Raw genomic sequence first — 15,709 nt, forward strand, 5'->3', positions numbered from 1 at the left:
ATTATTATTATTATTATGATTAATAATAATAATAATAATAATACTTATTATTTTTTATTAATAACAACAATTATTATTATTATTATTATTATTATTATTATTATGAATAATAATAATAATAATAATAATAATAATAATGATTAATTAATTTAATAATATTATTCATTCATTCATTCATCTTCTATACCCGCTTATTCCTATTCAGGGTCACGGGGGTCTGCTGGAGCCTATCCCAGCTGTCTTAGGGCGAAGGCAGGGTGACACCCTGGACAAGTCGCCAGTTCATCGCAGGGCAATAATATTATTATTATCATTATTATTATTATTATTATTATTAATTATTAATTATTATTATTATTATTATTATTATTATTATTATTATTATTATTATTATTACCACGTAAAGTCAAGAGAGGAGAGGCACTGGCAATGAGGACCTGTATTTTTTTTTTTTCTTCTAGTTTTCTCATTGTTCAATGGTACTTCATCATTATTGACATCAGTATGAAGGTGGACTGACTGATTGATTGAATGGCAGCTCCAAGCTTGAGCCGCTACGTGACACGGCATGGCCCTGACTAGGGTTGTTCAGTCTCTGACTGCCACTGTCTCTCCTGTTGTATCTTCCTGCAGGACCAGCACCTGCTACCTCCAGGAGCAGGAGGAGGGGGTGGAGCCAGCTGCAGCCTATCAGCCATCATCACACCTGCTGCTGAAGGGCAGCAGAGAGAAGAGACTCCACCGGCGCTAGAATGCAGCACGCCCTGTGAAGGCAGGCAGCACTTCTAATACAGAAATTAATGAATGAATATAAATGAATTTTCCCGTTGAAAGCTCTGATCAGCGATCATCTCCCGGATATCCTCCTTCTACCGGAAGTGACCTGTCACGGGACCGCTGTAGCGCGCAAGCCTGGGGGCTGTAGTTGTCCATTCCAGGTCGCCCCACTGCACTGAGCGGAAGCGGGCCTACAAGTCCCAGAGTTCACCGCGGTGGGCGTCAACAGTTGCGCGTTGCGTTGCGTTGTTTCCTGCGTCCCGCAAGTTAGCGCCTCGACTCGAACCGCCGCATTAGATTCTATTAAAAACACAACGGAGGCGCAAAGCGAGCGGAAATGGGCTCCCGCATCAAGTAAGAACCTGAGTGTGTGTTGAAGCGCGCCGACTGTCCTCGATCCTGGTTGGTTGGTTTGATGATGACGACAGTGAGGAAGATGCAGCACAGCCAAAAGGGCCTGATGGTCCTGACGGGCCGGGACAAGTAGTAGTAGTTATATAGTGGTAGTAGTAGTGGTGGTAGTAGTAGTAGCAGCAGCAGTAGTGGTAGTAGTAGTAGTAGTAGTAGTAGTAGTAGTAGTAGTAGTAGTAGTAGTAGTGGTGTAATAGCAGTGGTGGTGGTGGTGGTATGAGTGTAGTAGCAGTAGCAGTATTAGTGGTGGTGGTATTGGATTGATTTTCCACGACTCTGTTTGTTTCCCATTGGACGAGTTGTTTTGTTTGTTTGTGTCCCAGGTTTAGTTGGTGGACAGTCACGTGACTGTCGTGGATGGACGGAATTGAGTTTTATTGATTTACGACTGTATTGATCAATGATTCATAAGCGTCAGGAGTGCATCAGTCAGGGTGTCTGACACTCTGTGTTGAATTGGCCTGATTGTGCTGGTGGAAACAGGTTGACAACTGGCTGGCTGTGCAGTCAGACAGCCAGTAGCTCAGCTGCAGATGAAGCGGTTCCTTCAGGAGAAGGTGTGGCTGACACCACTCCTGTCACTCTTTCACTGCTGCTGCTTCTCAGGTGAAGGTGCTCATTTAGGCTGTGACCTTGGCATTGAAAGGAAAAGTTGAAAACAAGGCTACGATTCACTCCTTCATCTTCATGGTGTTCACATGACTTCAGCCAGTCCCAGTGCAGTAATTAATGCAGTTGTGAGAGATAAATATCCTGCTGGTGATTGGCCCTCCCAACCAACGTCCCCAGGACGTTTGACTGTAGTTTGGTCGGTAATTTGCTTTGGTTCCATCCTGTTCGCCCAAAACCCTGCAGAGGAACTGGCTCAACATTTGGGGATGGAATCTGGAAGATCTGGACCTCGGTGCTGCCAGGGTTCCATGTCTGGACCACACACTGCTTTTGTCTTTCTTTCTTTCTTGCCCCCCTCCTCTCCCCTTCTCTTATTTGGTTTTCCCAGTGTTGCTGTTTCCACTTCTTTTAATTCCTTTTTGAAATTAAAAACAACAAATTGGATTCATTCTGAAGACTTGATTGAACATCCGAAACAGACACAAACACAAACACAGTGAACCAAGCCAACCAAGCCACTTCAGACCAGTCAAGTGGAGTGTGTGTGTGTGTGTGTGTGTGTGTGTGTGTGTGTGTGTGTGTGTGTGTGTGTGTGTGTGTGTGTGTGTGTGTGTGTGTGTGTGTGTGTGTGTGTGTGTGTGTGTGTTGGCTCTCCACATGCAGCTGGATGTGAAGTTCTCAAGGTTCCTGTGGTTCTGCTGCACTTCCTGATGGTTCCATGTTCTGTTGCAGGGACGGTCCTGAGTCCACCTTCCAGGTGTACGTGGAGATCAGCCACCACGGCCTCCACACTCCTGGTGAGAACTTTGATTGACGGCTGGACCTCCACAGTGTCACCACACCGCTGCAACTCGATCTTCAGACAGCAAAATGTTTTTGTTTTTTCCCAGAAGTCTGTGAAGGCTGAATTTTGTGAAAAAAACAGAAACGTGCGGCAATATCTTGTAAATTTCACTCCCTTGTACTTTCAGTAATAATACTAATAATTGATGTGGTCTCTGTGCTCCACGTTGACCAGGACCAGAAGTGCGACGGCAGTTTCCTGAAGACTACACAGACCAGGTGGGTACCGATCCGTCTATCTATCTATCTATCTATCTATCATCTATCTATCCGTCTATCTATCATCTATCTATCTGTCTATCTATCTATCCGTCTATCTATCTATCTGTCTATCTGTCTATCTGTCTATCCGTCTATCCATCTATCTATCTGTCTATCTGTCTATCTGTCTATCTATCCGTCTATCCAGCTATCCATCTATCTATCGATCTATCCATCTATCTGTCTGTCTGCCTGTCTATCAACTTTTATTTGTACACTCGTTAAATCACAACCAAACAAAGCTTCTTGGTACAATCAGAGAGAGAGTGCAGTAGTGGCAGTTGTGCTGCTGTTTTAGCTGCTGTCCATGTCTACAACGTGTTGGTTTCTTTTGGGGAGGGTCAGAGGTCAGAAGTTGTGATGGCACATGAGCTGCATGAATAATGATGAAGGTTCTTTCAACGTGTCTCCGCCACCAGGACCTCCTGCAGACGCTTCCCAAGTTCTGCTTCCCCTTCAACCTGGACAGGTACAAGCACAGACCGTCTGTTACCACGAGTTGATACGGTCGTCTGTTTCACCGTGAGCTTGAAAAACTGTTTTGACCTTGCAGTACCACCGTCCACCACTCGGCTCAGAACTTCACCTTCGTGTTGACTGACGTCGACAGCAAACACAGATTCGGCTTCTGCCGCCTGTCCCCTAGTGGCCACACGTGCTACTGCATCGTCAGGTGAGCTCAAATAACTAGTCTACAACACACTAGCCTAGCCTAGCTAGCTCGGACTCACCACCAAGACACTAGCCTAGCCTAGCTAGCTGCAGAGATGAATGGATCTTGGTTCTGAGCTTGCACCCACCCACTCGACTGAACCCTCTAGAACTTCGACCCTCGTTTCAAAACATGAAACAAGTTTTCATCTCAGAAGTGTTCAAACTAAGTCTTCTTCTAAACTCGAGCTCCTTGTCACAGCTACCTGCCGTGGTTCGAGGTCTTCTACAAGCTGCTCAATATTGTGGCCGATGACACCGTCAAGGGCCAGGTGAGTACGTGTCCAGGTGACGCTAGAACTAGAAGGTTCATTTGGGGCCAACTGGACTTGTTGCCATCTTGAAGGGTTAGGGGTCTTTTTCAGTTCTGGGAAGAGGGTGTTGGAGAGTCCCAAGTATTGAACCACCAGGAGGTGAACGTAGGTGGGGCTACAAGGCAGGTGGTACCGTCTATTAGCAAAGGTGTTGATTTCTTCAGCATTTTTCAACAAAAAGTGTTGATGCCTTCAAGATGTCAAGAACCTGTCCTGTTGCCCCAACTGAACCTCTTCTAACTTGAAGACCACCTGGATGACTGAGAACCTCCACATCTGTGGAGACCAGGCATGGGCAAACTACGGCCTAGGGGCCATATGTGGCCCGTTAAGCTTCTTAATACGGCCCTCTGAACTTCAAGAAATGATATCAATAGTCAGTCAGCCATCAAATAGCTGAATTTCCTGCATGTTTTCAGTGTTGAGCTGAATAATGTGGGGCTGTAAAGACGCTGATTTGGTTGCAACTTTGCTTTGTGTCATTTTACATTGACATTAAAGCAACATGTTGTCTACATATCCCATGATAGATTGTTTCCTCCTTTTTAGAATCCATTGTGGCCCCACCAGTCCAAACGTTTAGCCCACCACCTGGTCCAGACTCTTTAAATGAACCAGCTTAATGGTTGAGTTGTCTGTCATTTGGTCCGATGGTATTGATTTCCTTGTCTTGTCCATGTTGTCAGGAGAGCCAATGGAAAGAGCTCCTGGTGTCCTTACACACCCTTCCAATCCCTGAGCCCGGTGTCTCGGTTCATCTCGGTGTGGTGAGTGAGTCGCAACTCATTCATTGGCTGAAGCTTCTCCTCACGGCTCCACAAAATGTGCAGCGTCAGCTGAAATAAAGTCTTCTGTCTTCTGTCCATCTCCAGCATTACTTCTTCACTGTGCCGGACACACAGGAGCTTCCCAGCATTCCTGAGAATGTGAGTTGTTGTTGATATTTCATTTGTTCTCTAATATCTGCTAATCTGGCCAAAATAATGGACCCCTCGTTTGTGTTCAGTACCGCAACTTATCACGTAAAATGTGGAAGTTTCACGTTATAAACGTCAGGATTTTCACGGAAAAACATGAAGGTTTCAAGTTACAGCGTGAAAGTTATGAAACATGAAGGTTTCACGTTTTTATGTGATTCTCAGCCCTGTTTTTATTCTAGGATGGCAGCGATGCAGTAGTAGTGGAGCAAGAGAACGTGAACAACGGTGGTGGCAGATGAGCAGCGGTAACGGAGCTCGGCTTGCTAAAAATAGCCTCACGGTGTTTTCCTGTCTTTTGCCTTCTAGAGGAACCTGACCGAGTACCTGGTCGCTGTGGACGTCACTAACATGCTCCACCTGTACGCCAGCATGCTGTATGAACGACGCATCCTCATCTGCTGCAGCAAACTCAGCACCGTGAGTGAAAACATGACTGCAGAACCTCTCCTTGGTTTCTGGAGATCCTCATTAGATGATGATGATGATGATGATGATGATGATGCTGGTGGTGGTGGTGAGGGTGATGATGGTCATGTCATGTATTGATGATGATGATGGTGATGGTGATGATGATGACGATGATGGTGATGATGGTGGTGGTGATGATGATGGTGGTGGTGGTGAGGGTGATGATGATGATGATGATGGTGGTGGTGGTGGTGGTGATGATGGTGGGGGTGATGATGATGATGATGATGATGATGGTGGTGATGGTGAGGGTGATGATGATGACGATAATGATGGTGGTGGTGAGGATGATTATGATGATGATGATGATGGTGGTGAAGGTGAAGGTGATGATGGTCATGTCATGTATTGATGATGATGGTGATGGTGATGTCATCATCTCTCTGATGTGCTTCCACCAGTTGACTGCTTGTGTCCACGGTTCTGCCGCCATGTTGTGTCCAATGTTCTGGCAACACGTTTACATTCCTGTCCTCCCTCAACACCTGCTGGACTACTGCTGGTGAGTCCTGCACTTCTCCTCTGTTACAGCAGCGGAGTCCAACTCAAACACTCAGTGAGTTAAAGTGTCAAACATTGGGTCCAACATTGCTATTGATCAGTCAACCATCTCATATGGAGCCAAACAAGCTGAATATGGATCAAAGCAAAGCTGAATACGAGACAATATATTGAATCTCATATAGAAAACTAATCAAAATAAATAAAATGTCAAGAAAAATCCTGTGGCTCTTTTTTATTTGCAGCCTTCTGATTTAAATTTCAACAGGAACCTTTTTCCACAGGCTGATAATGCATTTCAAAATAAAACAACAACAATAAGCCAATGAAGTCATAATAATAATAATATCCTTCAGTCTACGTCCTGTCCTGATTGACGCACCAAAATACCAGCAGAGCATTCTGGGAGTTGTAGTATCAGTGCTGATGATAAAAGTGATTTGTCTTTTTCTCAGTGCCCCAATGCCTTTTCTTATTGGAGTGCATTCCAGTCTGATGGAGGTAGGTGCCAATCAATGTACATCAACTATTGTTCACCACACCAAGTTTTGTTTTTGCAAATTGCAAATTTCATAAGTAGTAAATCTTTTCGCAACACAGTGTAAATAAATATACATATATATATATATATATACATATATATACAACTGAATTGCGTTTTTCTTTGACATCAGCGCTGTGATTGGTTGGTCTTGCTCTTCTCCTCCCCCTACAGAGAGTTCGTCGGTTAGCTCTGGATGATGTCGTCGTCCTCAACGTGGACACAAACACTCTGGAAACACCGTACGATGACCTTCAAAGCCTGCCGAGTGATGTGGTGAGACACTACTGTGTTACTGTGTCTTCTCTCTACCCTTGCCAAAGACTTCCTCAGGATCTCCTCCCAGTGGCCCAGGACCCCTCACCTGGGGAGGTGTCTTGAAGGCATAATAACCACCAGATTGTCCCGAACCTCCAAACCTCTTCTGGAACCTATTCTGAGATCCTCTCCGACAAGCCCAGCTTCTCACATCATCTAGATGGGAAGACCAACAGCTCAACATCTTCAGCTCAATGACCTCCCTCACCAATACTGGTGTCCAACAGTGGTTTGCAACAGGACAGGTGCTAGTGCTAACCAACCTGGCGGCCACAGCTCCAGTTGGACCCCTCAACTGTGGAAGTACCTAACGTGGTCTACATGTCCTGCTCCTCCATGACATGACTGAAGCTCTCCTGTGGTGGGAGTTCCTTCTGACTGGAGATGCCTCCATTAGACCAGCACTTTAGCAACATTAGCATTAAGCTCCATCTGTGGACCAGGAGCTCATGCAGCATCGGTGTGGAAGGTTTATTAGGCCACAAGCACAGAAAGATAACAAGCTTGTGAGTTTACTGTTTTTAGAGAAAGACATTAGATCGATCAATCAATCAATCAATCAACTTTTATTTGTACCACGCTAAATCACAACCAAAGGCGTCTCAAAGCTTCTTGGTTCCACCAGAGGAGAACCCACTGGGCCTCCAGAGCAGCAGGATGTAGATGGACTTCGTTGAGCGTCTCCTCTGCTACGATGTCTTCCAGATTTCATCTTTGAAAAGTCGCTTGAAGAAAGTTTCAACCACGACGGGTGACGGCGTGGCCCGAGCCTTCCTCAAGAGTCAGGCCGCCTTGTTTGGCAGCTACAGGAACGCCCTGCAGATCGAGTCGGTCAGTAGGTGGCGCACACCAGTCTTCATCACTTTTTTATGATCTTACTGGTTTTGTCTTTTCAATTTACTGATTTCATCTCTGTTCGGTTATTATAAATGGTTTATTGCGGCAGCGACAGCGGGTGACCCCTCTCGTTCTTATTGGTCGTTCCCCTGTTGACTGTTAGACTCATCATGAAGTTGTCTCATAGTCCTCTACAACTGAGTATAAATACATCTGACTGGTCCACGCTGGAGAAATGGTCAATGGTACAGCGCTCTTTCCAACACCTTGACCGTGGTCCAATGTGCTTTACAAGGCTTCTCATTCACCCATTCAACCACACACATTCACACACCAATGGGTGGCGCTGCCTTAATTTCTCTGTCCATCAGATAAAGATACTGTTGAAGAAAAACAATAATATTAAGAATACATGGAAAAGATTAGCTCCATTTTGCCTTCAGGAACATCACGGTGTCAAAGGTCTTGATGGTTGATGTGCTTACCTGAATTTTATTAAGGGGGAGCCAATCACGTTCAACGAGGAAGTTTTCATGAACCACCGTTCCAGCGTCATGAAGCAGTTCCTCCAGAACGCCATCCAGCTGCAGCTCTTCAAACAGGTACAGACGCAGATCTTCTCAAGCCACGTTCTCCTCCCTTTGGTTCTCTGTCGTCTTGGTTCTCCAGCCTCTGTGTGGCTTTGACCTGAAGGCTCTTTCTACCTGCAGTTCATCGACGGCCGTCTCGACCTGCTGAATGCGGGGGAGGGATTCAATGATCTGTTTGAGGAAGAGATCAACTTGAGTGAGGATGCAGGTGAGTGAGAGCTTCTCAATTCCAATAGAGATGGATTCCATCTATCAGTGTAATAAATGTGGTGCCCTACTGAGCGGTGGAGTCCCGCGACTCTACCGGAATGAGTCATGAAAACCAAACACAAGTTCTTGCTTCATGCTTCAGTCCTCAAACTGAACTTTAATCTACTAGGACTCTCCAAGGCAGTGGTGGGCTAAACTATTACACTGGTGGGCCACAATGTTTTCTACATATCCCATGATAAATGTTTTCCTCCTATGAGGTGGCTCACCCAAACACTCCATCCATTTGCTGCTGCTCCGCTACCCCCCTCTGGCACACTGTCGAACCCACTGTGGCCCACCAGTCAAACAGTTGGCCCACCCCTGGTTTAGAAGGACCTACTTCCTGTCTGAGTCATGACTCAATGGGCTGATGTTTCCAGCCAGCCACCAAAAGCATTGAGTGAGATGTTATGAACCGTTGCTACAGTGGAGCTGCTGGTCCGAGGGAGACGTTGCTTCTTGTCTGCTAAATGAAGCCTCAAGTGTCTGTACAAAACCCCAGGTCATCTCCATGATGTTGTCTTTCCCCAACAACCCACAGGCAGTGACAAGACCTACCACCAGTGGCTGCTGACAATGAAGGTGAGCTAATGTGGATGTGGATCTTAGCTTAACGCTGTCTTGCAGCAAGGTTGCAGGTTTGATTCCCCCGGGGCTCCTGGGGCCTTTCTGTGTGCTAGTTTGCATGTTAGAATAGAATGATGATGATAACATCTAGATGGATTGAGAAGAGCAGCAGGTCTGTTTCAGCTGTGCACTGGCTTGATTGGTGCTACTGCAACTGATTGACTGATCCAAATGGTTGTCAATTTGTTCCTTACAGAAAGGGGGCGGAGCTATCTTCAACACCGTCAGGACCAAGGCCAATCCAGCCATGAAGACGGTTTATAAACTTGTAAGCACATTGGTTGAAACAAACCTGCAACCAACAAGAATTGAGCTTCCTCTGAACTACTTCCTGTTTCATGGACAGGCTAAAGACCACGCCAAGATGCGCATCAAGGAAGTCAAGACCAAACTCAAGCAAAGGGTTTGTAACTATCCCCTGCCAGTTCATCATCATTATTATTATGTTTTTTATTATTTATTTATGGAGCTGTTTTGATTGGGACGTGGTTTTGTGTGCAGTTTGAAATGTATTTATTTATAGAGAAAGTCTTGCTAATTTATTTTGCAGGACACAAAATTCAATTCAGTCATTTCTATCTTTTTATCGACAAGACATGAAAGAAAAGTGGCCATTAAAGCCTTTTGATTTTGGTGGAATAAATTTGCGTCTTTGCGACTTGATGATGAGAAAAAGGCAGATGATGGTCCTGAGACTCCACCGCCAGGTCAGAACCACTGGTCTAGAAGACAGCAGACTGACACAGACCTTGACTGGAGAAGCTCAGCTCCCAGAAGCAGAGCTAACACCACTGTGTCCATGCGTAAATGTCAGAACAAAAAATCAGTTGTAGTTTCTTTGAGGGGGATTTTGCTTCATTCTGACTCTGGAGGAGGAGACCATCTTCTGTGCTCCTCTGTCCTCCACCATGATGACCTCCAGTCAGCACTGTAGCACCATGAGGACCTCCAGTCAGCACTGTAGCACCATGGTGACCTCCAGTCAACACTGTAGTACCATGATGTCCTCCACCATGATGACCTCCAGTCAGCACTGTAGCACCATGATGACCTCCAGTCAGCACTGTAGCACCATGGTGACCTCCAGTCAGCACAGTAGCACCATGATGACCTCCAGTCATCACTGTAGCACCATGATGACCTCCAGCGGTGTCAGCCTCCACCTCTCTTTGTCGGTTCCTCCAGGAGCAGTCAGAAAACGGCTTCTCTGTAGCAGCGCTAACCGTCTTGAGTGGTGACCACCCAGGAAGCGCGCCCTCCTATGATGATGTCATCAGGGGAATGGGACCGTCCCAAACTCTGGATGGCCGCAGACCCGTCAATGTGCACCATGGACAAGTAAGACTGTTTTACTGTTGCAGAGAAATCTCGCCAGAGCCTGACAAGTTTTATTGCTACATGCTTTAAAAAGTAAAGTAAAGTAAAGTAAAAAGTACAAATTACATTCGTTTTCCTTCTCATTTGTTTAGCAAAAATTGCATATTTTGTGTATATTCAACATTAAAACCTTTTGGTGTTGTTGTTGTTTTTTAACTACCACAGGCTCGACCAATCATGTTGAAGAGAGCAAGCAGTAATATGAGTCTGGAAAGCAGCATTAGCCAGTAAGTCTCCAACTATATTCATATATGTATAAGACGGCCTTGACCTTTGTGTGTAAAAGAGACACACAAGTTAAATGCTTGATTCATCAGCGAAGGCTCCGCTCAGTGTATATTAGTGTGTATTTGCATGAATTTGTATTTGTTCTTTTGATCGAGCTGATATTCACTAACTTTGATCCGGTGATTCATCTCAAAGTGGTCTGACTTGATGACGGAAAAATTCAAATATCATGAAATTTGACCCATTTTAAACTTTTGATAATAATAATAATTCTATTGGCTCATGTGATATGAAGGTTTTTTGTTTTTTTTGAAGTTTTGAAGTTTTGAATTCTGTCCCGCTGATGTCTCACAATCTTAGAATTTATCTATAAACGTCGATAAAACGCGAGATGGATTCACTGCTTCACTGGCAGAAAACTTCTGCTGTTGCAGAACTCAAAACTGACTTTATTCTTTGCTGAAATCGCTTTTCTCGCTCCCTCCTCACTGTGTTTCCTCTTTTTTTTTTTTTTTGCATGCTCGCTTCCTCCTCTGATGAGTCACTTCCTGTCACTCCGTCCATCACCAGTGCACTACTGCGGCCTCGTTTACACTTGAACCTACTACTACCACTACTACCACTACTACTACCACTACCACTACCACCACTACTACTACTACTACTACTACTACCGCTACCACTACTACTACTACTACTACTACCACTACTACTACCACTACCACCACTACTACTACTACCACTACTACTACTACTACTCTAAACTCTTCATGACGTCTGACGCCCCTTATAGTACTGATTACTACAGTTGTTGATATGTAGCACCTCTGCAAGTATGACAGTACATGTAAAGTTGAGGCCAGGACAGCAGTGTTTCTCTCTGTCTGGAATGTGGGATGGAAAGAAACAGAAAGACTGGACGGAGGTTAAAACACGACAACGACTCGATCCCAACAGTTTTATTCACAACTGTGCAGGTTATTTTCTGTTGCACTGATGGCAAATATGTCAAACGAGCCGTGACTCACCCGTTGTTTCTTCTCTCTCACTGTAGCTCTGTGCGTCCTACTCACCACTACAAAATCTTTCTTTCTGAGGATTCGTCCGGAGACGAACTCCAGGACTCCATCTCTGCCTTTCCTCACAGCTGTCTCTTCTCCGCTCCCTTCGACTGGTCACATCTGTACGCATGATTTACACATGAGTGATTAATCATCTAACCTGTTTCCTTTCTAAAAAAAAAAAATGAACATGTGTGTGTGTGTGTGTGTGTGTGTGTGTGTGCGCTTTATATGTTCTGTTTTAAAGCTTCACAGGCGAGAGCGTAAATTATTCAATCATTTAAAGTCATTGAAGGTCACTTAGAGCCCTTCAGAAGTGCCCACCTCTGGCACGTGAGACTAAAACAGGTGGAGGGCAACTGGTAGACTGGTGGGGCCACAGTGGGTGGTACAGTGTGCCAGAGGGGGGTAGTGGAACAGCAGCAGATGGATGCAGTGTTTTGGTGAGCCACCTTATAGGAGGAAACCTGTTGCTTTAATGTCAATGGAAAATGAAGCAAAGCAAAGTTGCAACCAAAGCAGTGTCTTTGAAGCCCCACCAGGGTGTTTAGCTCTTAGAACCTCCTAGAACCATCCAGAACCATCCAGAACCACCATGTTTAGCTCTTTATTGAAATGACTCTGAAAACACTGCAAACATGGAGGAGATGCAGCTGTTTGATGACTGACTACTAAGATCATTTCTTCAAGTTCAAAGGGCCAAATTAAAAAGCTTAATGGGCCACATATGGCCCCCTGGCCGTAGTTTGCTCACGCCTGGGCTAGCGTGTTAGCAAGGATAGAATGTTAGCACAGAAGAGATGAAGTACACTGTGGTATGTGTTTGACTGGAAAGTGACGTGAGGAGGGACAAATTAATTCTGTGTGGTTTGAAACTGTTCCAGGCCACAGCCGTACCAGTCCCTGAAGGAGGCCGAGCCTCTAGAAGGAGACGCCTTTGGTCTCGGGCCCGAGAGTCACACTGCTCCTCCCAGCCCCGTCAATCAAAGGTTCTCCAACGTCAAGCTGCTGGGGGACATTTTCAGCTGCCAGGACGAACCTGACAGCCAACAAGTGAACTTAACCAAGAGCCTCGAGGACCTCAGGACCAGCAAGGATCCCCAGGACCTTCAAGAAGGGAACTTCAGCTACCAGGTCAGAACACTAAAGGTGAAATGCAATCAGTAATTCCCCCAAAAAATTGATTGATCTGCACGTGTTGACTTGAGGTAAACCAAGGAGCATCCTCTTCATACTTTACCACCACATCACAATGTATTTGCCACCAAGGATGCCGGTTGGCCGCCCATTTCTTTGAAAATGATTATTGAAATCAATGGTCTTTCTGTTGCAGCAGATGGAACTCTGTATGGGAGGACACGCACAACCCCTTCCAGGCCTGAAGCTCCCAAACACTAATAACAAGTTGTGGAGGACGGGGACGGAAAAATCCACCCCTCCTCCTGCTACCTGCGAGGGAGCTCAAGCGCAGCCAGAAGCTCACACTGCTCCAGGCTGCGAGAGCTCCAGGTCGGGCCTGAACCGCTCGGACACCTTCACCTCCGGCAACATCACCATCCCCCGCCCGCATGGGAGGAAGACTCCAGAGCTGGGGAGCGTCCTGGTTGTTCCCGCCGGGCAAATCTGCTCCAGAGGAGCGGCTGAAGGAGAAGAAGAAGGTGGCAATCTATCAAGTGGACGAGAGTTTCAGCAAGCCCTGGACGTGACCCCGAAAGGAGGTCACATGCAAAGGTCCACAACGTCCACTAGAGACATTGTAGACCTGATCAATCTGGACCCTCTGATGGACCCTGGGCCTGCCAATTTTGACTCCATGAGTAAAGTTGGGAATGTAGGTGTGGTGTCATCGACGTATAGAGGAACTTTACCACTCAGGTCTTACCCGCACGGCTCGTCTCCGTTGCCTCCGCGTCCTCATTTAGCGCTCAACCCTTTTGCCCAACACCTGCTGCACCTGCACAACACGTGCAACTCACCTCAGATGCACTACGCACCCCCCCGACAGGAGAATCCGTTCGCTCCGGTTCACGTCCCTCGGCCCGGGTCGTACTTCCACACTCCACCGCAGCCGCAGTCTTTCCCCGCCGTCCAGGGCCTCTACGGACTGCAGCACTCCTTTGGTAGTTTAACGCATCCCTCTGTCCACGGGAGGCTCCACTCTGCCTTTCCACACGAGGGCGCCACGAGGTCTCCGCTGCCCTCCTCCGCCAGCAACAGCGCCCTCTCCGGCTCGGCAGACTCCCCCGCGGCCTCCGAGGGTGACGCTCACAATCGGACTCAGGACCCGTTCGCAGACCTGCTGACGATGGTCAAGGAAGACGCGGCTCCAAAGGAGACGGCCGCGGACCTTCGATGGAAATGGGAAACGTTTGAGTGAAAACTGATGGAGGAGTCGTTTGTGACCAGCAACAAATGTCCAGGACCTTCTTTCAACGACCTTCGTAATGCTGCTGTGGATCAGATGAGGCAGCAATCAGTCACTGGAAGACATTACAGTACATTTCACAGTAAAAGACTGTAACACTGAGAAGGGGCTAATTTATTTTTCAAAATATTTCATTGTGTATATTTTATGCAAAGGCAACTGATTCCTGTTGATTTCTGCTTGACTTTGTAATCCTGTACATCAGCGACAAAATAAGTTGACAAAAACAATCATACCATGAATTCTTGGAATTTCACCTATAAATCCATAATCCAACATTTGGACTTGCTTAAGTTCACAATAAACTCGATATATATTTATTTTTAATTTATTATGTAGCTCTAATGATCTCTATAGGGTCGTTGCATCACGGAACATATAACACTTGAAAAAAGCAAACGTGAAAATGCAACATTCAACAGTGGAGTACCGTCAAGACATCAGGCAGAAGAAAAATGATATATTTCAAAAACAACAACTACAACATGTATTTAGATTTACAACTGTTTCTGCTGACACAGAATTACATTGTTAAAGTCGCTGTGTTGTCTTGGTAAACATTAAATTGACTTTTCGTTGACTTGGTAACCAGCTTTTTGTCACCGTTTCACGATTCATCGTCCAGTGATGTCATCATTCAGTTCATAATTACAGCTCCCCATAGCATGTTAGCACAGTTAGCTTGACATGCCGCAGAGGTGGTTTTCAGTCGCAGAGTTCAGGGTACTAGAAGCTTTTACTCCTCTATGGTTTTTATTCTGCCAAACACATGCAACAACACACAACAGTTGTCAAAATACAGTTGTATAAAATGAATCATTTTCCATCACCGAGCGCGTCCACATTTGTAGTTTTTAGTTGAATTATGGCAGCCGTTAACTTTTCCAGCAAATAAAACACACACAAAAAAATAACAGCTTAGAACAGCTGTGGTCCAAATGTTTGACTGCTGGGGACACAGTGGGTTGTACAGTGTACCAGAAGGAGGTAGCGGAGCAGCAGCAGATGGATGGAGTGTTCTGGTGAGCCACCTCATAGGAGGAAACATGTTGCTGTAATGTCAATGGAAAATGAAGCGAAGCAAAGTTGCAACCAAATCAGTGTCTTTGTGTTTAGCTCTTAGAACCACCCAGAACCACCAGGGTGTTTAGCTCTTAGAACCATCCAGTACCACCCAGAACTACCAGGGTGTTTAGCTCTTAGAACCATCCAGAACCACCAGGGTGTTTAGCTCTTAGAACCACCCAGTACCACCCACAACCACCAGGGTGTTTAGGTCTTAGAACCATCCAGAACCACCAGGGTGTTGAGCTCTTTATTGAAATGACTCTGAAAACATGGAGAAAACACAGCTGTTTGATGACTGACTGTTGATATAATTTCTTCAAGTTCAGAGGGCCGGATTAAAAAGCTAAATGGTCCACATATGGCCCCTGGGGCGTAGTTTGCCCATGTCTGCCATAGACAAAGATCTGTCCATGATGTCATTTTTAGTTAAAATATATTAGCTCTACAGTGCATGGCACCGTTACACTATTTCATTGCACTAAAGATGCAACTAAACAAGAAACCAAC

General features: G+C 45.7%; 1 protein-coding gene across 6 annotated transcripts; it reads left to right on the forward strand.

Annotated features, from left to right (window-relative positions):
- The first annotated feature begins 992 nt into the window (after positions 1 to 992).
- On the forward strand, positions 993 to 14,725 carry dennd1a (DENN/MADD domain containing 1A). Of its 6 annotated transcripts, none has more exons than XM_076029427.1 (23): positions 993 to 1,131; positions 2,533 to 2,597; positions 2,819 to 2,862; positions 3,324 to 3,373; positions 3,458 to 3,577; positions 3,818 to 3,887; positions 4,616 to 4,696; positions 4,802 to 4,855; positions 5,216 to 5,326; positions 5,779 to 5,879; positions 6,334 to 6,379; positions 6,594 to 6,695; positions 7,443 to 7,568; positions 8,075 to 8,176; positions 8,285 to 8,372; positions 8,958 to 8,998; positions 9,240 to 9,311; positions 9,390 to 9,446; positions 10,229 to 10,381; positions 10,586 to 10,647; positions 11,703 to 11,831; positions 12,594 to 12,858; positions 13,043 to 14,725. In XM_076029427.1, exons 1-23 carry the CDS (start codon positions 1,115 to 1,117, stop codon positions 14,084 to 14,086), a joined length of 3,000 nt encoding a protein of 999 aa, XP_075885542.1. In that variant the 5' UTR covers positions 993 to 1,114; the 3' UTR covers positions 14,087 to 14,725. The 6 variants fall into 6 exon arrangements, with proteins under 6 accessions (XP_075885542.1, XP_075885543.1, XP_075885546.1 ...); XM_076029428.1 differs by having other exon boundaries at positions 13,046 to 14,725; XM_076029431.1 differs by having other exon boundaries at positions 12,594 to 12,843; positions 13,046 to 14,725.
- The last annotated feature ends 984 nt before the right edge of the window (positions 14,726 to 15,709 follow it).

This window comes from Nelusetta ayraudi, unplaced genomic scaffold, assembly GCF_046127955.1.
Source record: "Nelusetta ayraudi isolate G7.1 ecotype Tasmania unplaced genomic scaffold, CSIRO-AGI_Nayr_v1 ptg000026l, whole genome shotgun sequence".
Lineage (NCBI taxonomy): Eukaryota > Metazoa > Chordata > Actinopteri > Tetraodontiformes > Monacanthidae > Nelusetta > Nelusetta ayraudi.